General features: G+C 41.7%; 1 protein-coding gene across 1 annotated transcript in view; it reads right to left on the bottom strand.

Annotated features, from left to right (window-relative positions):
• Positions 1–622: 622 nt before the first annotated feature.
• epb41l3b (erythrocyte membrane protein band 4.1-like 3b) overlaps positions 623–25,105 on the bottom strand; it is a 54,194-nt gene continuing 29,711 nt past the window's right edge. Inside the window, exons 4-27 of the mRNA XM_062429763.1 lie at positions 22,191–22,295; positions 21,295–21,337; positions 21,084–21,159; positions 20,611–20,829; positions 19,109–19,196; positions 17,899–17,943; positions 17,108–17,260; positions 16,466–16,563; positions 15,887–16,062; positions 15,218–15,423; positions 14,167–14,751; positions 12,775–12,828; positions 12,323–12,358; positions 11,741–11,806; positions 10,822–11,007; positions 10,064–10,126; positions 8,756–9,484; positions 7,852–7,899; positions 7,570–7,647; positions 5,900–5,983; positions 5,277–5,375; positions 4,527–4,607; positions 4,021–4,136; positions 623–1,726 (exon numbers count right to left, since the gene is read on the bottom strand). Coding sequence (XP_062285747.1) covers positions 4,026–4,136; positions 4,527–4,607; positions 5,277–5,375; positions 5,900–5,983; positions 7,570–7,647; positions 7,852–7,899; positions 8,756–9,484; positions 10,064–10,126; positions 10,822–11,007; positions 11,741–11,806; positions 12,323–12,358; positions 12,775–12,828; positions 14,167–14,751; positions 15,218–15,423; positions 15,887–16,062; positions 16,466–16,563; positions 17,108–17,260; positions 17,899–17,943; positions 19,109–19,196; positions 20,611–20,829; positions 21,084–21,159; positions 21,295–21,337; positions 22,191–22,295 — 3,429 coding nt within the window. The 3' untranslated portion in view covers positions 623–1,726; positions 4,021–4,025. The remainder of the gene's footprint in view (positions 1,727–4,020; positions 4,137–4,526; positions 4,608–5,276; positions 5,376–5,899; positions 5,984–7,569; positions 7,648–7,851; positions 7,900–8,755; positions 9,485–10,063; positions 10,127–10,821; positions 11,008–11,740; positions 11,807–12,322; positions 12,359–12,774; positions 12,829–14,166; positions 14,752–15,217; positions 15,424–15,886; positions 16,063–16,465; positions 16,564–17,107; positions 17,261–17,898; positions 17,944–19,108; positions 19,197–20,610; positions 20,830–21,083; positions 21,160–21,294; positions 21,338–22,190; positions 22,296–25,105) is intronic.

The following is a 25,105-nucleotide window of genomic DNA, read 5'->3' as shown; positions in this document are numbered from 1 at the left end:
GCTTTAAGCCATAAAATGGTGAGTCTATTTTAAACCTGAGTGTTGTCCTCCCGGGTCAAATTGACCCCGTCTGTTTTGACTGTTCCTTCTTTCCTTCAGTCTGTCCTTCTTCCCTCCCTCCTTCTCTTTCTTTCCTTCCTCTCTCTTTCCTCCCTTCCTTCTGTCCTTCTTTCCTCCCCCTAGCTTCCTTCCTTCCTCTTTTCCTTTCTCCCTCCCTCCTTCTCTTTTTTTCCTCCCTCCTCTCTTCCTCACTCTTTCCCTTTATTCTTCCTCCCTCCTTTCCTTCCTTCCTTCTTCCATCCATCCATCCTCCCTCCCTTCCTTCTTCCTCCCTTGACTCGAGGACAACAGGAGGGTTAAAGCTGAGTGTCATTTATGTTGTATCACTGGCTACATTATTTGTAGGCTGTTAAGGGTGAATTCTTATTTAAATGGTAAAAACTAGTGTGTATGTATGTATATATCTGCATTTAAAAGTAATTTAGTCCATAAAAAACCATATCCAAAACCCTTGAATTATCATTTAGTATTTTCTTGACCCTGTAATTTGACACTGAGCCCATCTCTCTGTGCTCATCAATAGGTGACATCAGCTGGTAACACAAGTTTCAGTACTGTTGTCAACATTTTATTATTTGAGAAGAAAACAGCAAATTAAAACAAAATGCATTTGCCACTTTTATTTCACCATTTTGAGGAAAACGTCGCTGTACATGAACAATACTCGGTTATGCAGATATAGTTGAACAGATGACGGAGGCATACAGCTGACATGGGTGGGTGGGTAAGGGGGGAGTGGGGGGGGGACAGATCTCTCCTGGCTTTGCATCTTGTTTTGGGCAGAGCTCGGCAGTTTGAGCCCTTTGCCTCACAGTCACACAAACCTGGGACTAGTGCTGCAGCCGATCATCTACCCTGGCGAACATTCACATCCTGCGCAGGCACATATAAATCTATTTCTTGCACAGAAATCTTGATTCTTTGGCGTTTGCCAAAAATAGACCTTCTCAAAGAAAAAGAGAAACAAAACAAAAAAAGCAGTGGTGGAATCAAATCGATGAAAAGCAATAAAATACCGAAATAATCATAAAAAGGAAAAACACAATTCAAGTAGACACGACAAAAATCAACTGTGAAAGATAATTTGCTATTTTCCTAAGAAAGCTTTGATATGTACAGTACTGGGCTGTGATATCTGTAGTGGCATACCTGACAGAGAATCATTGGATTGATGGAGTGAGTGAGGCGATGCTTGCTGGCAAATGAGGTTGGCACTTCTAACAGCAAGGTTAAATAGTGTATGCTCTAACATATACAGCCTACAGCAATCTTAAGTTTCTGGAGTGATGGCTTTATTTCATAAATAAAATGTTGCTACAATAATTATTCTCAATCATAAAAATGCATCAAAGTCATAAGGCAGTGAAAGCAAATGATTTGCTTGCTGCACACAGGGATTCGGCGTGCAGGTGGATCGAGAACCATTTTTAAAAAATCGTACGATTTTCCGTATAATCTTGCAATTGTTTGATAATGCAACATTACGTCCTTCTCATGCAAAAATGCATTTATTTATTTTGCAGGTGATGGTTGCGACGGGCGGCGAGCTGCAGCATTTGGAGAGTAGGAGCCTTTTTCTAGTCTTCTGAGAGTCCCGGCGTAATATGTAGAATTCTGGATGTTGGATTCTGGGAGGTTGAACAGAAAACAGCCCTCAGCTTTACTCCTGGAAGAGCGGAGGAAAGCACTTAGTACATCCTGTATATTTAATCACATCTGAACCTTCAGTGCACCCAGCTTTACAGCGGGACACTGGAGCCAGAGATTGAAACTGAGCCTGATAAGAAACGTTACAGCAGGTTTTATCTCTGTAACTAGATGCACAGAAGGACTACTGAGCTACAGAAATGTAACATAGATACACACAGGCTTCTTGGGCAGTAGCTGTATTTTACAATCAATGCTCTCAGTGGCATCCCAGAAATTAATTCAACCTATTTTACATTCTATTGCAGGCGAAGACCAGCACAAAAACAGAACACCATCATTATCTGTAATGATGTGATTTGTATTTTAATCTCTACACCCATGAATGCAGCTACTCCAATTCTCTCCCCCCCCCCCCCCCATGATACTATATTTGCCTCACGGCTCTGTGTGTATCTACTGCGGAAAAAGAAAAAGCATCCAAAACACCACGAAGAAAACATTTAGTATCATGTTAATAAGGCTGTAAAACAAAGCTGTTCTTACTAACAGATATTAAACAGCACACTCACACACACACAGAGACACACACTCACACACACACACACACACACACACACACACACAGAGAGAAGACAGAGGGCAAGGCAGCAGAACAAAGCCAAACATTCCCATCTGGTGAGTCACGCAAGTACACACATGCACGCTTTGCTCATCCCCAAACCCCTGCGCCTTGGGAGCGTTTCACTAAAAAAAAGCTAATGAAATAATATAAGCTTTAGAGCCCAAAGGTGAATAAGAATTAACTGGAGAATGGGTGTTTTTCAGACATAAAATGTTTGAGAGAAAAAGGTGGCGAGGTTATGATGACATGCTGTGGGTACAATGGAATGAGAGGTTCCCTCACGCAGCTCCACACCTGTCATAATCCTCACAATACCGACAAGCGGACAAGTTGAAACACAAATCGTTGCCTTTGTGAAGTTTGTGGAGATACTGCAACAAGGACTGCTGACCTATTTCCCCCCCCCGCGCACACAAACACAGAACGCAGAGTGCAACTGAAAGGAGCAGTATGTTACATGTTGTCTCGAAACAGAGCGTCCTGGAAACACAGTTTTAACATTTCAGGGAGAAAAAACCTCGTTCGTTTTATAACTGCTGAGTTAAGCTGTAAATTTCCACTGTTTTTATTCTTATATTTTTGCTTTTGTGTTGCATTAATGATCAGAACATTACACCCATTTTACACTGTTGGATTACCAGCTGGTGCAATTTACTGATCTTTTGCTTATACCAGTTTATTATCAGTCTTAATTATATAAAAAGATCCTGGTGTTCATATTAGGTAGAAACACACTGATCCTATTTGCACAGAGATCTTCCATGCAGCTCTGCAAATGATTCACTTTTTCTCATAATATTGGTTAAATGTCACATGATATTTCTTGGAAGCTTAATTTTCTATTTATCAATATGTCACAGGATGACAAGCAGTTACCCAGTTTAGTATTTGATTTTTCATTTATGAGCAGAGTTGAAAATAGACTAAACCATGTCTGTGTACACAAGAGATCAGATTTCAGTCAATATGTAAGCAGCCACAGTTTGAGCGCGCCCTGAGAAGCAGAAGCCAGTTCGGCAGGTATTTAATCGCTCATCGCTGCCAGTGTCCTTTGTGAGGCTTCACAATGTAGACAACACGATATATCGCTGTACTGTACTGCACTGTGCTGTATATGCAGGCACAACTATGTCAACATAACTTGTTTTTGTTGTGAATATATAAAAACTGTCTCCACATTTTCTTATCTAGAAAGCAGTTCTTGTAAAGATTGGTACTGCAATTTGAGTTTTTAAAAAAAGGCGAACGTGTGTGATTAAACTGAAGAGAGAGCTTCCAGATTCATATACAAACAGAAGCTCTCTAATAAAAAGGGGATTGGGTTTCTTTCCAGCAGGGGGAGCGTTGCCACCAAATTACAAGAGATTGCCTGAGACTGCCAGAAGCATTACTGTAAAGGTTTTTAAGCCTTGTCATTACGAGTTTAGACTATAATATCCGGTTTGTGTGCACACGCACTAGTCGACCTTTTCCCTGCAGGGGGATGGGAGCTGGAATGACAACAGCATGATGCATTAGCTGTAGGTGCTACAGAAGCAGGGCTGTCTGTGAGGAAGTGCTGATGGGAAAGCAGCATGCCCGAAAATGGAGACCAGCTTGAAAAAGCCCAGTCCTACTAAATTAAAAGCAGGCCAGACTAGACTAAACTGGACAGGGCCAGGACCAGGACTGGGACCTCTTTGGCTTACCTGGGTCAGTCCTCCCCCTCCTCTGGCGTGATCTCTGTCTCTTTATGTACCACTACTTTGGTCACTGACATGTCAGGATGCTGTTCTTTAGCCTCCTTTATGGCCTGAGCCAGAGCCTATATACAGGGGTGCAGTGCCAGGAGGGGTCACCAGGGGGAGACAGAGAACGGGGAAGGGCAGGGAGGGAGCGGGGATGTTGGATTGTAAGTCAATATGCCAGCAAGGAAGTCACTATTAGTTACATTTTTCATACTTTCAGTATTTGTTAAAGTCACATCACGAGTTAATAAAAAGATGTAAATGTTTTGTTTAAAATGTCACATGCTAAGCCGCTTTCTATCATGTGGCTATACTGTGCTGAGAAATGTTAAGGTCCATTTTTTTTCTCCATTGCTCAAATACAATTATTGACTTTACAAGCAAACAAAAATAATAATGAGTATAATGGGGATTTAAAAAAAAAACTAAAACTAAAACAAGGTGAAAAGTTAAAAACTCCGAGAGACCTGATCGTGGTCGATGTCGGCATCTCCTGTGATGACGATCCTTTTCTCGATTCTCGTCTCTGATACTCCACCTTTAACCGTCTGACCAACAGTGGTGAGTCAGTATTTGCACAAAACATACGGCAGCAAACACCATTTTCATCCCCGTTTGTACTTTTAAAAAGTACCTTTTTGTTTCGGCCTAAATCCTGAAGAGAGGAAACTGTGAGGCTGTAATGAAATGTGTCTGTTCACAATTACTGTAGCTTATTTTCACTGGGAAGGCAGGAATCTTACCTGCATTCGTATGGGAGCAACCAGGGACTAAATAAGGTCTCTAACAGTCTCCGATAGCATTAAGAATAATCTTCTTTTCCTTTCTTTACCTTTTTTTTTTTTTTTTTTTTTAAATAAAGCAATCAAATTTGTGGTCAGATTTATCAACCAAAGCTTCCTGCATGCAGTAACACGTCACCTAGTATCACTAAAAACAGAAGTGAAAATGTGTGTGCGTGCATGTGAGTGTGTGTGTGTGTGTGTGGGTGGAGAGTGAGACATTTCAGCCTCAAAAGCACCACAAGTGTTTCTAGTTCCCAGCGTCTTTTTTTTCCTTTTAAATCACAGGCACATGCACTACTATTCCCCCCCACTCTTCACCAGTTTTTTTAATGCTCTAAATTCAGCAGAAAGCAGAGAACAGCTAAAAACAGGCTCGCATAGGGGCTGTGGAAATGTTTGAGAGGCCAAAAGGGACAACAGATGAACCCTGACCTTTGTGATATGTGTGGTTGTTGTGGTGCTGGTGGTTTCCGAGGTGATGGTCTGAGCGCTCAGCAACACCCCGGGGTCTGCGTCACCGTTAGTGTCGACCTGTTGATAAGCAAAACTCTGCATTTGACATTTCGTGTTCGACACATCTGACACGTCATCACCATAAAAACACAGTTACGGGTATGTATTTGATGCTGATGCTTATTTACAAAGTTGGCCGATAGGGAGCAACATTAGTATTCATTTGGAGTTTAATTTGTGTCCGACTGAGTCTAATATTTACTTTCCTTTTAGTTTTGGCCTATCTGCTGTTTGCTGCTGGTACGATGGGTTTATCACAGCTTTCTTGGCTAAAAACAGTGGCCCACTGGGTGAATGTGAGCTTTATGATAGCAGTGTTTGAGGGATGCATAACAAACACAATGAGATAAAATGTTCTGTCATAAAACTGCCGAGTTAGGTGATGGCAAAAACTTTCACAATAAATGTAGTTATGGTCCATTGTTACATAAGGAAATACTGATTATGCAGCTTTAAGTTTATTCAAAATCATCTCATCCCATTTTAAAGTGGAGCAAGATTTAAAATGCAGGTAAAAATGGGTCAAAAATGTTCTTATATACCTCTGCAGCCTCATAGGTGATAGTTTTTGTCTCCGTGTGGACCACAGGCACCTCTTTGGAACTAACCTCGGCAACTTCAGGACTCTGGTGGGTAAAAAAAGGAAAAAAAAGAAGGTAAAATTTGCACAAATAAACACATGCAGAGGGGAGAGCACAGCAATACCAAAACCATCTGTGTTCTAGATAGATGACACGTCTGAAACGCGTTACTGTTGGTGTTCACTGTACGTCTTTGTTCTTAAAATAGCTCAGCGCTGTTGTACATGAAATTGAATTTGACACAAATAAATGTCGCATGCTAATAAACTAAGCCAAAGACGGTCATTGAAGGGGCTTAAATCTCTAAACGAGCATGCAGTCATGCATTAGAGTCCCTAATCCAGTGAAGGAGAGGAAACCGGAGAATGCAAATCACAAGGTTTCGATCAAGTGTGAGCACCACATCATATCAAAAAGGTTCCCCCGATCTGCTCAGCGGCAAACTGTGATGTTAGCAAGTCAACACGCACGTCCATGCTTTTGTTGGAGGTTTTTTGCCCTTTGATTATTAGTGGCAGATTGTGCCGGCAGAAGGGGAGGGTGGAGGTGAGGTTACAGGGCCCAGGCCGAGGCTGCTGGAGCTGATGCAGGGTTACCTCCAACTGAGACACGGCTGGAGGTGAAAGGGTGAGCGGGGCTTCTGGGGTAAGGGGTTCAGTCAGGGTCACATGGTGTGAGCTGGACTTCTGGTCTGGTTCCTCCGTTTCCTCTTTCTTTAACACTTCAGTTCGGCCTTTTTCTTCTTCCTCTGATTTCTTTCCATCTTCTCTCACCTCTGAAACTTTTTCTTCAACACAGCCTTCTCCCAGTTTCACATTTCTTTCTTTCTTATCAAACTCTTCCTCTGGTTCCTCCTTTCCTTCTGTCTCTTCCTCCTCCTCTATTCTCTCTGTTTCATCTTCCGAGCTGTCCGCCTGTACATAATGGTATTTCTCTTTTTCAAACGGTGAACATTTTGAGTTGCAGGCTAGTGGACATTGGTCTTCCTCTTCATCCACCTCTTCGATACTATCTTCTAACTCTGTGGAAAACTTGTCTACCTCGAAATACTGCACTTCACTGGAGAACTGGACTCTCTTGCCTTCTCCTTCTGAGAGCTTTCTTTCTCTTGCATTTTTTACATTGGCTACTTCCTCTTCCAAAGTGAGCTCTTTGCTCTCCTCCTCGCCGTGTTCCTCCTCTTCACAATCTCTGATGTAAGCAGGAGCGACAGTAAATCTGAAATCATAATTTCCTCTTTTTGACATCAGTGGCTTCTCCTCCATCATCGGTGCATCCTCTCCCTCCACATCTATTACTTCCACAAATCTCTTTTCTGCTGCAGCCTGTGGTAAATGACTGCTGTCGGCCAGGCTCTTATCTAACCCTGACGTTGTTGCTACCAACTTCACAGATGCATACTGTTTTTGAACTTGTTCTTCAGATGGAGCAGAGTCAGAAATACTAGATTTTTCACAACTAACTGGTTGATCTCCTAAATGATTGCTGTGTATATCCACCTGTGACACTACCCCCCAGTTAAGCCCCCCCTCTGCGGGCCCTGCCGTCATTGTTTTGACTGTGAGCTCTAGCTCTGCTGCTGTGGTGTGCACTGGTTCGGCCATTGCAGCCTCTGTGGTCTGGATATTCACCGTAGGCCCTGTTGACTCGGCTGGCGCTGCCTCTGTCTCCGTGGCAACCGCCGCCTTCTCCTCCGGATCAGCTGATGCCTGTGAATGATAATTGTACCGTTACATTATGTTTTTGCATCGCCATTACAAAATGATCCACACAGTACACATTGCAGTTTCAGATCACACCTGATAGAGGAAAAAGGTTACGTTGGTTTCACTGCATACAACCTGATTGAATTGCATATAATAAAAGGGCGTGTATTTAAAGTTAATTCAGGAGGACCAGAAAGGATCGGTCACCTTTTGAGAGGTGGGACTCAAAGAAGAGGAAACCCATCCCAGCGTAGACTGATGGGACACAAGGATGGACAGACAAAAGGACAGAGAGAAAAGGAAAAGAGAGGACAGTCAAAATGGATTCTAAGTCAACTACAAACAAGGGGCATTAAGAGAGGTGGACAATGAAAAGTCTGAAAAGTATATATTGTATGGATTGTATGAAAAACCCTTATGTTGCTCACTTAATCTGATCTGCTCACATTAGTGCAGAGTGGAACAAATCCTGAAATCTGTTTAGTTTATTTCTACAGTTGTATTCACCAGCAGCAAATTTCAGCTAATCTGGTTTTTTTGTGTGTGGAAAAACTGTCAAATCTCTTTTCAGATAGACCCATACAATTTTTTTCTGGACTTGTTACAGGGGCAGGAGAGGGGGGGGGGATTTTGGAGGATGAGGTGAGGAAAGCTGCAGCGGTGGCACTGAGCCAGAGCTATGAAGTCACCGCTTTCAGCCAACTGATAACAGAGCTGAAAAAAAGGAATGGTGCAGCTGAGCAAAAAAACAAACAAACAAACAAAAAAAAAACAGTCAGAGGCCCCTTTTCTTTCCTTATCAGCTGTGGGAGCCAGCTGCTAAGGCCGGTCGAACTGTTTTAGCTGTCAACAAACTCAAACACAAACCCAAAACAGTTGTATCAAAAGAAGCGGCAGGCTTGATTGCAACAGAAAACCGACGGTTTGGCAAGTGTGAGAATAAACGTTGGGTGTTAAGGGACCGTTAGCCATGCACAGCAGTTGGTTACATTGTTGTTAGACTGGTTGGGCTGCCGCTGGAGGGGAAGGCAATGGGGGAAGGCTGCGGGTGGTGGACATGTGAAGGGAGGTAGCCAAAACTGAATTGCTGCTTTTAGTTTTCATACAGTACCACTGCTAAGGATGTCGTTGAAGATTCAGATATGGTAATCTGATTCACGCTGGACTTTGACTGCTCAGTTTGGGTCTCTTCAAAGGTGAAGATTTCAGATATCTGCTGTGGCTCCTCAGAAGTCTTCGCCTCTTTGACTTCCTTTGTCAACACGCTGATGACCTCCGATGCTTCTGTCTTCACCACCTCTGAAATCCACGAAGCCATGGCCTTCTTAGGCGAGTCGGTACCTTTAATCTGAGTCTTGTCATCAGTTTTTATATCAGTCTTCGGACTTGAAGTCTTGGCAACTATTGTTTTGGCTTCTATGACAACACCGGTGTCTTCTTTCAGATTTTCTTTCTCTTTAGAGGGAGACAGCAACTCGCTCTCCTCATCTTCAGCCATTCCAGACACTAGAGGCTCTTCTTTCTCAACTAAAGTACACATCTCTTCGCCCTCTGTTTCCAGCTTGTCATCAGCCTCTTTTAAGATAATGAGCATCCCTTTCTTGTCAATGATGGCCTGGGACACTTCTTGTCTGACAGATCCGGGGCTGACCTTCAGCATCGACTTCTCAGACACCTCCTCCTGGGAGTCCGGGGTTTTCTCCTCAACCTCCCTGAGGGTGCCGTCCATGAAGACGTCGTCATCCATAGTGGTTGACAGGCTAATCCCGTGTGGCCCTGAGGACGTGGCCCCATCTGTTACGGTACTATCCACCACGTATTTCACCAGATATCCTGCCGCCTGGGGAGACACTTGGCTTATTGAAAACGGATCGTTCAAGTTAATACACAGAAGGCATCCGACAGCCGATATAGTGTGAGAATAAGCTCTTGAGACAATTCATCTACAAATTACACACACACACACACACTGAGCTCCATAAGTACTTGGACAGAGATGCACTGTTTGGATGTAGCTTAGCTTTGAAAGAAGATTTTCTCTGCAAAGATATTTTAGTGCTGTCTATTATAGCAGATATAAAATGATAAATTGATGTCTGAAATAATATGAGCACCTGGTAATATTAGATATTGACTAATAAAAACTGACTGTGGTTCCTTTATTAAGAATATTGTGTAACTTTACATGATAAAAATGTTGTTTTGCTGCACTTAACAAGAGAGTTGTTCTTTTCCAAGAGATAAGAAAAAGGAAAGGTTAAGGCAAGAAAAAGAGTAAGAGCCGAAATACCGCAGAGTGTCCCAGTGTCCACGTACGTCTGGAGCTAGGTAAATACAAAAGGGCAGCACACACAACACAACACCACACCAACAAAAAAACTGACTTTTAAATGTGTCAAACAAGCAAGATGTAGGTTACCTGTGTGGTTTTAGGTTCCACCTCCTCCTTTGTCTCATTACCCGCAGGCTGCTCATCTTCAATCTGCAGGAGAAAGTAAATAAAATAAGACAAAAGGTCACACAGAGTGAGACAAACACAAGAAAGGACAGATATCCAGTGTGGTTATATGTCCCAGAGCTCCACCAGAGGATCGTCTTTTCATTTCAGCCAGTCGGACATGTTTGATGTCAGTGATTAGTCCTCAAAGACTGTAATTAGTGCCGCTCGTTTGTCCTGCGTGACTTCATCAGATTATGTTGCGCAACACAAAAGAACATTATTTTTTTTAACTCAAGCATGTAATATCACTGAGAACAACAATCATACTACTGATTAATAACTGAAACAACCATTACTGAGACAAATTCATGTTATCGAATTGCTGATGAGATATGGTGAAGAGATACGGAGATGGTAGCAAAGACAGACACACTCACTGGATTTTACGTGCAACTTTATTCGCGCAGTAACTCTGAATGACTCTGCAGATTCATTTCCTCTATCAAAGTGCATATATTCTCCGTTAATATGCACTGAATCAATTAACGACATAAAATATACTGCTGCAGACTCGTTTTGATGTAGACAATATGGCTCTATAGCCATTGTGAATATTGAATTTATTGCACTACGACTCATTACACAGAAACACTCCTCGGATTGATGCCTATAATCCTCGGTGATGTCATGCTTCACACACACATGCCGTCATTAATCAGCTGTGGACTGCGGCTTACATCCTGCGGCTCCAGCGGCTCTATCATTGGTGCTTCGTCCGCTCTGGGTGAGTGAGCGGGGGACGAGGAGAGTCTCTTCTCCCATTCTGTCAATCCTGGCACGTGGGCGTCTGTCTCCAGGAAGGAGCGCTTCAGTTCGCTGATGTTGGTCTGGTGTTTGACCATCTCTGCCGGAGGCTCGGTGTCCTACAGTAGCCGGTCAACCATGACACAAGGAGTTGAAGGACGGGGAGCAGCGCGGAGGGAACGACGGCCATGCTTTACGTACACAATGGTAGCTTGCATATCCAGTGCAGTACAAAAATACATTGGGGTAGCATGAATGCAGTTCTGAATAGGTCTGAGAACCAACATGTAAAAGGTTACAGACCTAAATAAACTGCATTATGTGCTTCCTTATTTTGATTGGTCACAGTTGTGTTTAGGAGGCTTTGCAGGCTACCTGTGCACCAGTGTGAATTTGGCACATACACCACATATACTACAGCACAACAGCAAACGGGTACACCCACATAACGGCTGTAGTAACGTCAACAAAAAACTCGTGCTTAAATGCTAAGAGAGCATTTAGGACGAGCATGAAAGTAAATGGTCTCATGCACCGATTTACAGATTTAGTTTGACAGCATCAGTTCAGCACAACACTCCCAAGTCTCGTTAGAGTTCTACAGACACCGATTTATTTTCTGTTGCTTTATTTCTTACAAAAATTAATTTGGATGCTCACAGCAAGAACTCTGTTAGAAAATATGTGTTACTATGACTCCAATTCACACACAGAATTATAAAAAAACACTACATAAAACTGAGGGAGATACACTAGCAGGTTAGATATATTTGTTATCAGTCCTGTTAGGACTCTTTATACCAAAAGCACCTGCATGCACATTTCAGTCATGCATTTTGTTTTCTTACCAACCTCTAGCATCAGATTACTATGCTTGATAAAAACGTTTTCCCCTTTTACTCGTCTTATGAAACTATACTGTAAAGACAAAAAAAGGGAAGAGGATTTATAGTTAAAAAGGTGCTATGGAGTGTTCAATTTGAACTCTTGTTAGGAGGAATTGGGAGATTTGTCCTATCGTATGTCTGTGACATGACATGATGGCCACTGAGAAGTCACTGGACCAAGAATGGATGGAAAAAAACAAATAAACAAGACTTTAAAACTTGAAGTCCTGTTGCAGAAGGAAAAGAAATCTGAACATGACTCCAACATTTACGAGCAAAAGCACTTGAGAAATGATCTGGAATGGCACATTTAGAAGCAGCGGAAGCTTTGCGGCAGCAGTCTGTGAAGTGAATTCAGGCGAGACTGAATGGTCATCCTGGTGTGTGTGTGTGTGTGTGTGTGATAGTGAGCGTGCCAACAGCAGCAGCAGCCAAGCCAAAGAGGAGATGACGGCACAAAGTGACTGATGGTTGATATCTGAGTGGCTCAGTGCATCTGGTGGTGGTGTGATGCACTGAGCAGGGCCACAAAGCTTGCCCAGTGTACCTGAGTCCGCATCTCAGAGTCGTCGTCGGCTTCCGACTGACAGCGAGTAAAAGAGGAAAGCACAGAGACAGTGTGAGACAAGGACAAAGGAGGAAAGGGGGCATTAAAGAGATGAGATGTGGAGGAGGGTAAATCAGGTGAAGGGAAGGAGGAAGCAAGCAGAGATATAAGAGACGTTACAGAAATTGGGATTAGGCCAGAGAAAAAGACATATTGAGGAAATGACAGACAGGGTGGCAGAGTAGAAAACCTGTGTCAGAAAAGTACTGTGTAAAAAGTCTAAAAGGTCATCAGTGTGCAATACATGCATCACATGCAGAACTTCAAGTGCATAAATTGTCCTTAACATTTAAATGGGCATTGAACCTACGATTCAGCGAGATTTTAATTCCCTTTTTCCGTCACTACTTCTTTCATGCCTTAAACACTGCAGCTTTCCTCGATGTACAAACCTCTGTGGCAGTCATCTCTCCGTCAAAGGCAAAGTCGGTTTGTTCGCTGTCAGTCTGGTTTGTCAAACAGACCGAAACCGTTCCGAGCGGCAAGCAAGAAAATGAGAAAACCCAACTTGTAAACCTTCGAAAATGCATTTCTCATCAACAGAGATTTTCTTCGCAAAAATCACAAAAATGGAACGAATGGAAATGCTCTGGCTGTTTTTCGGTAAGTTACACATTATCAGACAACACTACAGATTAGGCTCGCAAAAATAACAACACAGAGAGAAAAAAGAAAGAAAAGCAAATGAAAAGTAAGCAAGCAAAAACAGACTCAGAGGAAGTTGAAACCTTCGGTCAGTCACTTTGGAATTTAAGCGCAATATGAAATTTGCTTTGGATTTTGGAAAGGCTAAAATCTATTCTGGGTAAAACATGTTTGTGTTGTCACTGTGCAAACATATAACACTTGATACGAAGAATTTAATTTGATAAACAGTAACCTGACTTTCAGGCCCTCCCCCCTCCTCTTCATGCACGTTGACACTAGGGATGATTTGATGCATTTAGCCGTCTCTCTGCATTACATTACACTGATCATTTGGGATTCAAAAGGGTGTTACTTGAGGTAGAAAGAAAAAAATCACATCTTGGCACTCTACAGAAAGCTGTAAGCTGCTTTTAGCTCTCAGAAAGAGATGCAGAGAGACGGAGTGCTTCAGAAGAATATGAATGTGTTTGCATGCAGCTGGTCTTGTAGCATTCACTGTCTACAGTAATGAATGTCGATGGGTTTATACTGAGATGGGTTAGGCACATAGCTGTCGTTTAAAAATGGGATTTGGTGAAAGATTAGTGACTAAATGAAAAGAGGTGACTTCTATAATTCTTCATGATCTCCAGTAAACATGCTAAATCAAATATTTGCATGATGAACTGCGGCGTTTCACACTGCGGCATGACAGTGATGTTATTTCATGGTAATTTGTTAGTGATGCTGCTTAAACCTTATGTGCAGATGTGGTTAAAAAAAAAGAGTCAAATTTCAAACCCATGTGAGTAAATAGTCCCCCAAAAGGTGCAGGCTGTTTGTGTCTAACCCTCTCATGAAGGTGAAGTAAATGCAAGCTAATCAAATATGAAACGGTGAGACTTGCAGGTTCATCTCTGTGTACTTGTGATGCTGATGAGGATGAAGTCTACGGGATGAGAGTGTGACCGGGCAGAGATGAGGTTCTGAAAGTAGGTGAACTGACAAAGACACTGGGACAGACACAAGTCTCCAGGTCGGCTCTGGACTGGTGAAACAGCAGAGCGAGATACAGGACAGGATAAAGTGGGGTTAACCATTATAATGATTCTAAGCCAGAGGCGGGTACTGGAACATACAGGCGTACACACACACACCTCCTCTTCCTCTGAACTGTCATGGTCATGGTAGCCCTGGGCTATGGAGGCGGTCAGGGATGCTGCCTTGGGCTCCAGGTAGCAGAGGCACAGCGCCAGGGGGAAGGAGAGGGTGAGAGCGTATGGGACGGAGAAGGACGTGGTGAGCAGGAAGAAGAAGATGAAGAGGAAGCAGGGGATGAGTGAAGGAGACTTAATGGGCAGGAAGTTATGTGCGCACTCTGGGAGGAAGCGCATCTCTGACAGATCGGGGAAGGTGATGTAGCCGTCCTCATCCAGGAAGGAGGACAGGTCAGGCAGGTGCAGGGAGAAGGAGAAAAGTGTGCCGCCGCGGCTCTTGCCCTGCTCCAGCCTCTGTTTGCGGGCCGTGAGCAGCAGCGCCTGCTCCTCCAGCAGGGCGGCCTTTCGGTCGGCTCGGGCTTGCCGGCGGCGGCAGCCAGCGATGCTTTTGGCCGGACTAACCGATGAGGCCCGTTTACGCGCGTTCTCCCTGCGCCTTCGCCGCACTTTAGTTGATGAGACAGGAGATGAAGGGAGTGAGAGCTCTGAACGGAGGGGGTCGGTTGTATATACACTAGGGGAGCACTGATGTAGGGAAAATGTCAATGAAGGGATGACGTGTGTGTAAATGGAGAGGAGCGAAGGGGAAGGGGGCGAATACGCATGAGCACACACGAGTATAGTGTAGGGTCAAAGGAAGGACAAGAAAAGAAAAGCTAATTAGTAAAGCGCACATAAGATGAAAAGCACTCAGGCCTATATTTATTGCAGTGGGTTAAGCTGAAAGCAACTCGGATATTTTTTGATCAGCCATTAAGAAATCCATTAAGAAAAAAACAAAATCAAAACTAAAATCACAAAACGGACTCAAAAGATAAAGTTGCAGCAGCTTCTAAGAAACACGATCCGTTTTGTCAACAATCCAAAGGCATATTTATGAAAATTACCTCTAAAGCACACACACACAAAAGAAACAATGAAAGCTTCCCAACGCTTCTTCTATCCACATGAAATGCAGCTTTGACTGCACTGACGGTGTCCAGCGGTTTACCTTCGTGTCTTGTCTGAGCGGTGTTGTGACAACAGGCTCCGGCGTCTCTGCGGCATCCATCTGGGCCTCCTCCTGCTCCTCCTTCTCTTCCTCTGCCTTCTTCTCTGTCGTTACCGTGGTGATGATGTCTCCCTTGGCGATGACTTTGGCCGCCCCGTCGGCGGAACTGTCTTTCATGAGAGTCTCATGGTTCTCTGTGATTGGAGCTGGAAAAAGCAGAAGACAATGATGGATATGATGGACTGGAGTCAGTGTCAGTTTATAGACAATCATAATAACAGGGGAAATATGAGCAGTGCAATAAAGAGTATGATTTGTTTGTGCACATTTTTGTTATGATACCTATTGTCATTGTGATGCTCAAATGTGCCAGGAATTCGTCAGTAGCTTTGCCAATAACACTTTTTTCCCCTTTTGAAATAAAATAAGACAGGAACACTAACCTGCTTTTTTCCCCCTCCCAACAGTTCAGAAATGACTTCTGAGTAAAACCAGCTGAGCACTTTTTGTTTTCATATTTTAAAGTAAGGAATCTACAACATGACACAATTAAAAATATAATCCTAGTTTAAAATATACTGGATAAATAAACTGGAGTCCATGTTTGACAGCATTTTAACTTGTGTCAACACTTGTAGCCATTAATCATAACCCTTAAGTGCTCCTCACCTCCGTCTAAGCTGCGGGACATGTTGTAGCGTTTGCTGGAGGAGCGTTCGAACAGCGGAGCAGGTCTGATGATCTGAGAGCTGGCCCTGCGGGTCTGAGCCTGCGTTCTGCCGCTGTAGCGAAACTTGGAGCCGAGGCTGAGGAACTTCTTCGGGGGAGCCTCCGGGGATACGAGCCTGCCACAGGTTACAGACACTCGCATTAATCAAAGCAGGAATAAAACACAGATTAAAGCTTTGTGCTACAAAACATTAGAACTCCTTCTCATTTTAATCCTCTCTTGAGAGCCCTGAGGCTTTGCTCACTACTTGAAAGAACCCAATAGACAATTTTCTGCTTTAAGACAACTTTGCTTGTTGTCCAAATGACAACAATGACTAACAGTCTCATCACTGTTTCTATTTCCCTACAAAGAACTCATGTAAAGTAAAGGCTGGGATGACTGTGATCACTTAACATCCAAATATGATGATTATTTTCTTTAGTTTGACTAGTTTGGATATACGATATCTTTTTACAAATCTGCCTACATCTGCTTGAAAAGGTGCTTCCTGTAAAAGCTTCTCTACTGTTTCTTACCTGAAGAAGGTATGGTGTTCGACACAGACCTTCCACAGCCGTTTGGCAGCCCGGTGATTTGGGAGTTTGAAACCGATCGTGCTTTCAAACTGCTCGAACTGCAATAGAAACAAATAATGTCAGATTCACTGAATACTTCCCAACTTTGTCCTTTGTTCTGACCTGCGTTACTGATCTATTTTTAACCTCTCTTTTATTAATAAGCATTTCAATGTTTTAATGGCTGTTACACCGTTTTCTAAAATAGCTTTGCTTTAAGAAAACTGCTTAACTTTAGTCTCCATTTGATATCTGTATTTTCTTTGATGAAATGAAATGAAAATGTGGAAAATCTCTTTTCCTTCCCACCATTAATAAAATACTGAAGCTCAGATGCTGTTTTCAACCAACAGCAATAATTTGGAGGCATGGTGCACTTGTGAAATCTTGCTTGGTTAGAGGCAGATTTGGCTACAATACAACTGGATACAACAAAAAGGAAAAATCAAAGCCGCAAGGAACTGGCTTTTAAAGCTGTTACACACCCAAAAAAAAAGCTTTCATTAGCAAATTGACACAAATCCAGCCTTATCAACTTGAGACGTTCCCAAAAATAAATATAAGTAGGGATTTTTAAAGAAATATAACTGTTACTGTTTTCACCTCGCCGGGTCGGATTTTGATGTAGAAGTTGTTCCTCTTGTAGGAGATCTTGAGTATTTTGGGCCAGGCGAACCTGTTGATCCGCAACCTGTCTCTGTAGATGAGGAGGCCACTTGCACAAACTCCCAACATTATCTCCACTCCCTCAGAGTCCTGAGGACGAGACACACGCCAGGAGATGACAGAAAAAGGAAAAAAAAAGTCATTAATTAGTCTAATGAATCTCCTCCATGAAGTGTTAGTTTCGTCCCTGTGACTGAGCACAACAACACTCTTTCATTGTGTGTGCTGCACAACTTAAACGTCATAAACTATACGGCACAATCTGTTATGGGAGGTGTTCAGGAGTCTGTGCACAGGAGGATAAAGAAGATTTGAGCAGAGCCCAATTTGAGATAATGACAGGGTAAAGCAGGCAGGTGGAGAGTGGAATCAGGCATATGGTAATCTTATCTTCTATATGCAGCTTGCGGTGCCGTTGAATAATGACTGGAGGAGCACTGAATGGCAAAAGCAACAGTGAAGTCTCAAGGGGAAAATGGTGGATGAAGCACGAAATGATGCTCTTCACTGCACAAAGCCTGAGATGAGCAGGTGAAACCAATAATGACGATTTGACAGGGGAGTGCTGATCCAAAGCGGGAAGAACCGGCCTTAAGTTACAGTAGGAGGTTTAAATGACAACGTTGTACGTAAACCATGCACGAGTAGCAACCACACACACACGCACACACTCATAATAACACACATACATGTACACTCAGGTAAGCACATGGAAGGCAGCCTCTTACCTCTCCCTCACCTGGAGCCAAGCATTCATAGAGACTCCCTACCAACTTTGCATTTAATGAGAGAGGAGAGAAGACAAAAGAGGGATGCTGGTCTGATTTCCACATTTTTTTCCTTTAATATAAAAACGATGACTCACATATCCACCAGCGAGCATTGATGTTTGCTCATTTTGATCAATGCCACTTCCTCATCTCTGTCATCTCCTCCATTCTAATGGGTATAAATCCACGATGGCAATATCCTCTCCATCGCTGGCATCTACACCCTTTTTTTTTTAAACTTTCAAAGCGTTTTTGATATTAGATTCATATCAAGACTGATGACTGTAATTTGCCTTCGTGATGACAGTGGTCCTGCTGTTGTAATCCACTTTTTTCTTTACTGTAATGCCTGTGCAATAATGTTGCGTTTGATCCCAGCTGGCCGGTGGATTACAAATGGCAAGAAAATCATTCAAAATCAAGCTGGGCTCCAGACACCCAACCCCACTCCACCCCACCCTTCCCCCGTCTCCACCCCTTTTCAAATTCACAGAGGAAGCAGTGACATAATGACAGTCAATCAGCGGTGCAGCAGTGGCATGTTAAACTGAGGCATTACTGTAGCAGCCATGAGGTTTTGTGAAGCAGTGGTGTTGTGGAAGCAAGCGTCACTACTGATTGCGTGAGTGGAATATGTTCGCTGCTTAAAGAGAACACAGACTTTTATATTTAAAGTATCACCTGCACAATCATAGATTCATTTTTTTTTTTTAATTACAAGCAATAGCAGTGTATTAGTAAGACTACTTTGTTGTTTTGGGAAATACGCTTACCCCTTTAAAACCACCACCATTTTCTTTTTTACGTCAGCTTTTGTGCTGATTTAACAAACTAAATATAATTAGTCAATAATGGATCATTACAGGTGGGTGGATTTTGTTTCCAGTGTTTACTCTGCAGCTGCAGCTTCATATTTAACGCACATGAAAGTGGTTTAAATCTCCTCTTCCACCTCACAACAAGAAAGTGAATAAGAGCATTTCCCAAACTGTAACACATGTTTAATAGATGAGTGATGAAAAGTTTTTAACCAATCTCGACTCTACAGCTGAGATGAGCTGCTTCCATTAAAATGTTGTATACTAATAAATAATCTATTGCAAATTATAGTTTGACTTGAGATCATAATTTTAAAAGGTTAATATATATATTTTTTAAGACTTGTTACCTTAGCGTGGTGAAGGTCCACACCGTACATGGACAGCTTCTTAGCATTTTCCAGGAAGTGAATCTCTGCTTCAGCTGGTGTCATCCCCCTGATTGGACAGGACGCAACAGATCAGACATGCAGTGTCAACAAAGTGCAGTTAAGCAGGTAAAGCAAAGGGAGGTTTGATGCTTTCCGATCAATGTGAATATGAACACTGGAGAAGTAAAACTGATACCAATAAGAACTAAAACAGACAATGCAGTAAAGCTTTACTGCATACAAGATTCTGCAAAACGATGCATGTTTGTTGTAATGGTTGCTTTTAGCTGAACCTCCACAGAGTACCATGAGTGCATCAATTTTTAGCACAGATAGCCTTTAGAGAGAGAACCTAATCCTGGCACTGCTACAGTCTGGCTCCGCCCATTGAGCTAGACAGGACCGCATTAAATTACTCACAAATCATTGTAATACAGAGAGAATGGGAGGCTCAGACAAAGGACAGCCAGCTAGATCCATTTATAGGAAAACATAAATCAAATGTCTGGAGACATGTTGCCTTTCCGAATGGATTATTATCCTAGATTTTAAACATTCGCTCAGGTTGCCTGAACAACTGACTTGTCAGATTCAGGGCTTAAGTGAATAGATGCACATCTGGATAATAAAAACTACAACTGTAATATTAAAACTGAACATTTTCAAATTGAAAGACACTATCAGAAATTATCCTAAACATACAGCTGTGAGGAAAATATTTTTAATGCACTTAAATGACTATAAAAGTCATTCAGGTGCTTGTGCAAAAAGTCTTTCCTTGAATTTTAAGATAATTATAATTCTGGATTGTGTTGATATGTATGATATTACATTTTTACTAAATTGCAACTGCATTTTTTTAAACATAAGATAAGATATTCCTCTATTAGTCCCACAGTGGGGGACATTTACAACATTTATCAAGATATATATATCATATTTTATTAATTTCGTATTGCTTATTGTTGCTCTGCATGTTTGCATGGTTACAATCAGCATTGCTTGGTTGTGTTTCATGCCTTCCCTTGCCTGCAATGCCACATGTACTGAATAGTGGACACTGTTGCTGTTTCCTATTGCTCTGCATGGCTTTTACACTGCCTTGAGAACTCATTGTGTTGCTATTGTCTTTAAGGCATCTCGTTGTCTTCTGTCTATAACTGTTAATCACCACTTCATCAGCCAGCCTGCTCACGAGTGTTTTCTTTAAAAAAACAACAACAAATGAAATGAAAAATGTAATTTAAACCGAGCAGATCCAAAGCAGTTCGATCCAAATAATAATCATCAATCTACAATTTGTCCATTAATGAATTAAAAAAGCTTTATGTATTGTGACTGATTGTTAAGGTACTAGTTTTAAGAGCACCCAGTTTATATATTCTCTGGGGTTTATTCATTGTTTATATCAGGCAGCTGTATGTATGATGACTGTCTTCTCTACAGCATAAAAGACTTTTAGAAATGACACTCAGACTAACTTGTAGGTCTTGTGGAGTTCCATGACTTTCTCCTCTAGCTCTTTGGTCTGGTTAGGTGCGAAGCGCACTTCGCTGATGTACTCGCTGCCCAGTTCATCGGGGTCGTAGTCTCCAAGTTCAGATTGCACTGTGTACGAGCCCAGGACTGTGTGGGTGGCAAAGGAGCAGGGCAGACGGCCTGAAACCACATCATCTCTCAGCTGCAGGCACAGATAGTACCTAAGAGGGCGGGGAAGAGACATTAATAAACAATCGAGTCATTTGGATTTTCTTTCTTATTTCTTTGAAAGCTTTTTAATATAATTGTATCTGTATAATCTTTTTCCTTTAAAAACTAAACTTTTAGTCCATTCCAAACCAATAGAGGTGAATCTTATAAGTCCACAAGTAACAGTTTAACATGATCAAACATGAAAGAAGCAAATGCCTGCCAATGATCACAAAGCAATCAGCCTAAATTAATGCCGACTCACCTTGTGATATCCTCAGTCAGCTGGGCGGGGTCTGGAGGGTAAAACTTTACGTTGAAAGCAAAGTTCCAGGGACCAGCTGCATAGACATAGAGAGAACATTAAATTATCAAAAGCAGCTTTTTTCTATAACTGCATACACTTCATTTAGCCGTTTAAAAAAAACAGGAATAGTCAGAATACTTGAGTGGCTTTATTAGATTACTGTACTTACTCCTGATCTGCTTCTTCATCTCCTTGGTAGGGTCCAGCCAATTCTACGACAGACAACCACACACAGGAAACATCAATCATCACGGATTTTCACATTTTTTTGGCCTTAAAATCCAAGAAATTCAATCCAACACTTATATAGCATATGGGTCAATGACGTATAAGGATTTATTTAAAAATAATAAATATGGGAATATCTATTGCAGTAATTCAAACATTAAGAAAGGCTGAGTATACATAAATACATATGAAAATAGTAAATTAGGTGTTTTATGTGTTTTTCCATCTCGATGAATTAGAACTGACCTTAAAAAAGTCATGTGGTGCGACCGTGATCTATCTTAAAATAAATGAATTTAAGTGTTTAGAAACAAATTATTTGCATGTCTTTTAAGTTTTTGTAAATAATAATCTCATATTTATGTTTCTATAATGTCACAGTTGACTTCTTAAATGTATGTAAGACTTATTTTTCCTGTAAATTGCTTAAAAATGATTTTAAAAAAATGTAAAAATACAATTAGTTAAGCATACTGTATCAGTGATTAATATTAAAAGTGATATTTTACTCTGAATTTAATACAGTTATTGGTATTATTGGTCGCACCACATGATATTTTGTCACTTTAAATAACAGAAAAATTACTAATAACTTGGGGTTTTTGAAAAGTTAAAGTGAGTACATATAAAGGAAAGGTAGGACATATATATGGTATTTTTTTAATCAATGTAAACCTTTTTCTAACTGAAAAAAATGCAGTTAGACTGAAAATGTCATAGTCACGTCATGGACCCGTATATCTGATTGTTTCCCAACTCTGCTTCACACTTTGACAATTCTATCGTTATTCATCTACTGTGTAACTTAACATCTGTTATTATATGATTTTCCGTTACCTTTTGATTCTCTACATCTCGGTATGTGATGCCGTAGTAGTCCTTCTCCAGTAGATTGAGGTGATCACATACTTTATCAAACAGCTCGTGGCCCCTGGCTCGTTTCTGTGAGGGGGGGGGGGGGGGGGGGGGGGGGTGTTATTCAACACAGTTATCGGATAGGTACACTGCAGCTGGTAAGGTGGTTGTTCTTCCTTCCTGTGATCAAGCAACTACTATGTAAAAGGTTTGTTTAATCAAGATATTTTCCATGTGTCATTCATTTAGAAGTGTTAAATTTTAGCACCTTGTAAATGGATGATGAAATTATAGAGAGGATGTTATAGGAAGTCACATATGTGTGCTTCGTGAACACTATATTGAACAATTTACCAACACATAATTCAATTAAAATGAAATAAAACAAGATAACAAGACCATTCTCAGGCCCAGGCTGTGTGTGATGCTTTAGGATTATACTCCTCCCTTTTTGCCTTTCTTCTCTTTTTAATTAAATTAAGATAATTAAACAGCAGCATTAAATTAATTCTTTTTCCAGTTAGAGAAACGTCATGATGATGCAGCACATTAAACTAACATCATCTAACCCTCGTAGTATTGCAGCGACGCTCACCCAGCTAGATCACACTGGATCAATTCCTCTATAAAAAGCACGATAGTATAAATACGCCTTCAAATTCTGAGCCCAAGGTGAACGTCGGCTATTTGAGGGGCGATCGATGACACATCTCTGCCTTGAGTGCCGGATGTCATCAGCTGGAGCGCAGTCATCTGCCCACTGCAGGAGGCTGGACTACACGGACTCATTTGACCAGCTCAGATGGGGATATTTTAAGGCTCGAGTTGTCACAACACAGACGCCTCCAGGCCTGCACAGAGCTAACGCCAGCTCTTCATGTGTAGATGTGCTGAAAAACCACTGCCACAGTCTATTCTAGCAGCAGGACGAATCAAACCAATAACACGCTCTGTGCATCAATATAATACACATGGAGACCTGGCACGTGTATAGAAGTAGTAGCGACAAGGATACATGTATGTGTTTAAAGCATCCACACAAACACTTGAAGCTTCCACACATCCTGTTAATGTAAACTCTGGAGTGTGTGCAGTAGGTTGGTGATTTTAACGGAGCAATAAAGTCGATGGTGGCGGAGTTAATCCTCACCAGAACATCTCTGAGGGAATTAGCAAGAGTCTTGTCAGACTGCCGCTCCCTCGCTGTGACAGTAGCTTCTCAACGAACACTTAACCCTGGCTTTACTGTCAGATCCTCCACACACACACACACACACACACACACACACACACACACACACACACACACACACACACACACACACACACACACACACACACACACACACACACACACACACACACACACACACACACACACACACACACACACACACACACACACACACAAGGAAGGCTTTAAACTGCAAACCTCTCTTTAGGATTAATCACATTTTTGCCAAACAAATGTAAAAAAAAAATAGCAAAAATGTGAGCTGAAGATGACGCCGGTTGATCTGGCTTGTATTTTGGAGATGTTTTATTATATGAAGGAACTGGCGCTTGTATTGAAAAGATACTGTATGCATTTCCATGAGGTAAGAAAAATATGTGCATCTAAACTTGAAGTATTTACAGTATTTATTTAAAACTATATTCATCATTTATAATATTAAAGACAATCTGATGTGAGACCTCCCTCCCCCACCTCCCCCTCCTCCTCCTCCTCCTCCTCCTCCTCCTCCTCCTCCTCCTCTGAGACCTAACACCCTCTAAAGTGAAGTGGAGGAGGTTCAGCAGTTTCATGTCGCAGAAAAAATGATAGAGAACCATTACTGAGGACATTTTTCCCTCGGGAGGAAATTGAGTTGAGCCGGAAAAACTACAAGGTCAGGGGGATAAAAATGTCAAATCTTGACATTCTGGACTGGTTTCAAATGGGATTGGGAGGAGGAAGGAGGAAGGAGGAATCCCTGGCAACTATCTGAGGATCCTCTGACCTCAATTGCATCACTGTGTGAAACACCATAAGCTAACTTGGCTTGTGTCGGCTGTGTTTCACTCTTAGCTGCTACAGTAGGACTCAACCAGCTATTATTTATCCACCTATCTTGTTTTCTATTGCCTTTTATTCAAGTTTGTATTAGTGACTACTGTATAAAATGTGCACAACATCTGTAATGATATTGCTACTATGATTACAGGTAGCAGGATTCAGGTGTGACTCATGACTACTGTGTCACTGCTGTACCAATTAGCACCACTTGGTTGTGTACGACAGCGCTCTAAAAAAAAAGGTGCCTGATTGTGTGAGCACCATATGGAGCAGCAGAAGAGACTGCCATCTCTGGGAAGTGATGTGCTACTTAAAGTCAACAGGCATGCTAAAGTGCTCCCAGTCGACCTGCAACTAACTAGAATTTAAAATTGATTTTTTAAAAGTCTTTTGGTCGATTAATCAATTAACTCAATAATAATGTCAGCATATAATGAGCAATTTCTAAAGTGATGACTTAAAATTGCTCTTAAATGAAAAGAGGTGACTTCTATAATTCTTCATGATCTCCAGTAAACATGCTAAATCAAATATTTGCATGATGAACTGCGGCGTTTCACACTGCGGCATGACAGTGATATTATTTCATGGTAATTTGTTAGTGATGCTGCTTAAACCTTATGTGCAGATGTGGTTAAAAAAAAAAAGGTCAAATTTCAAACCCATGTGAGTAAATAGTCCCCCAAAAGGTGCTGGCTGTGTCTAACCCTCTCATGAAGGTGAAGTAAAAGGCAAGCTAATCAAATATGAAACGGTGAGACTTGCAGGTTCATCTCTGTGTACTTGTGATGCTGATGAGGATGAAGTCTTATATTTGAGCAGCTGGAACCAACAAGCGTTT

This window comes from Scomber scombrus, chromosome 11, assembly GCF_963691925.1.
Source record: "Scomber scombrus chromosome 11, fScoSco1.1, whole genome shotgun sequence".
NCBI classification, from domain to species: domain Eukaryota; kingdom Metazoa; phylum Chordata; class Actinopteri; order Scombriformes; family Scombridae; genus Scomber; species Scomber scombrus.
This window is presented reverse-complemented; position numbering and strand designations above follow the sequence as displayed.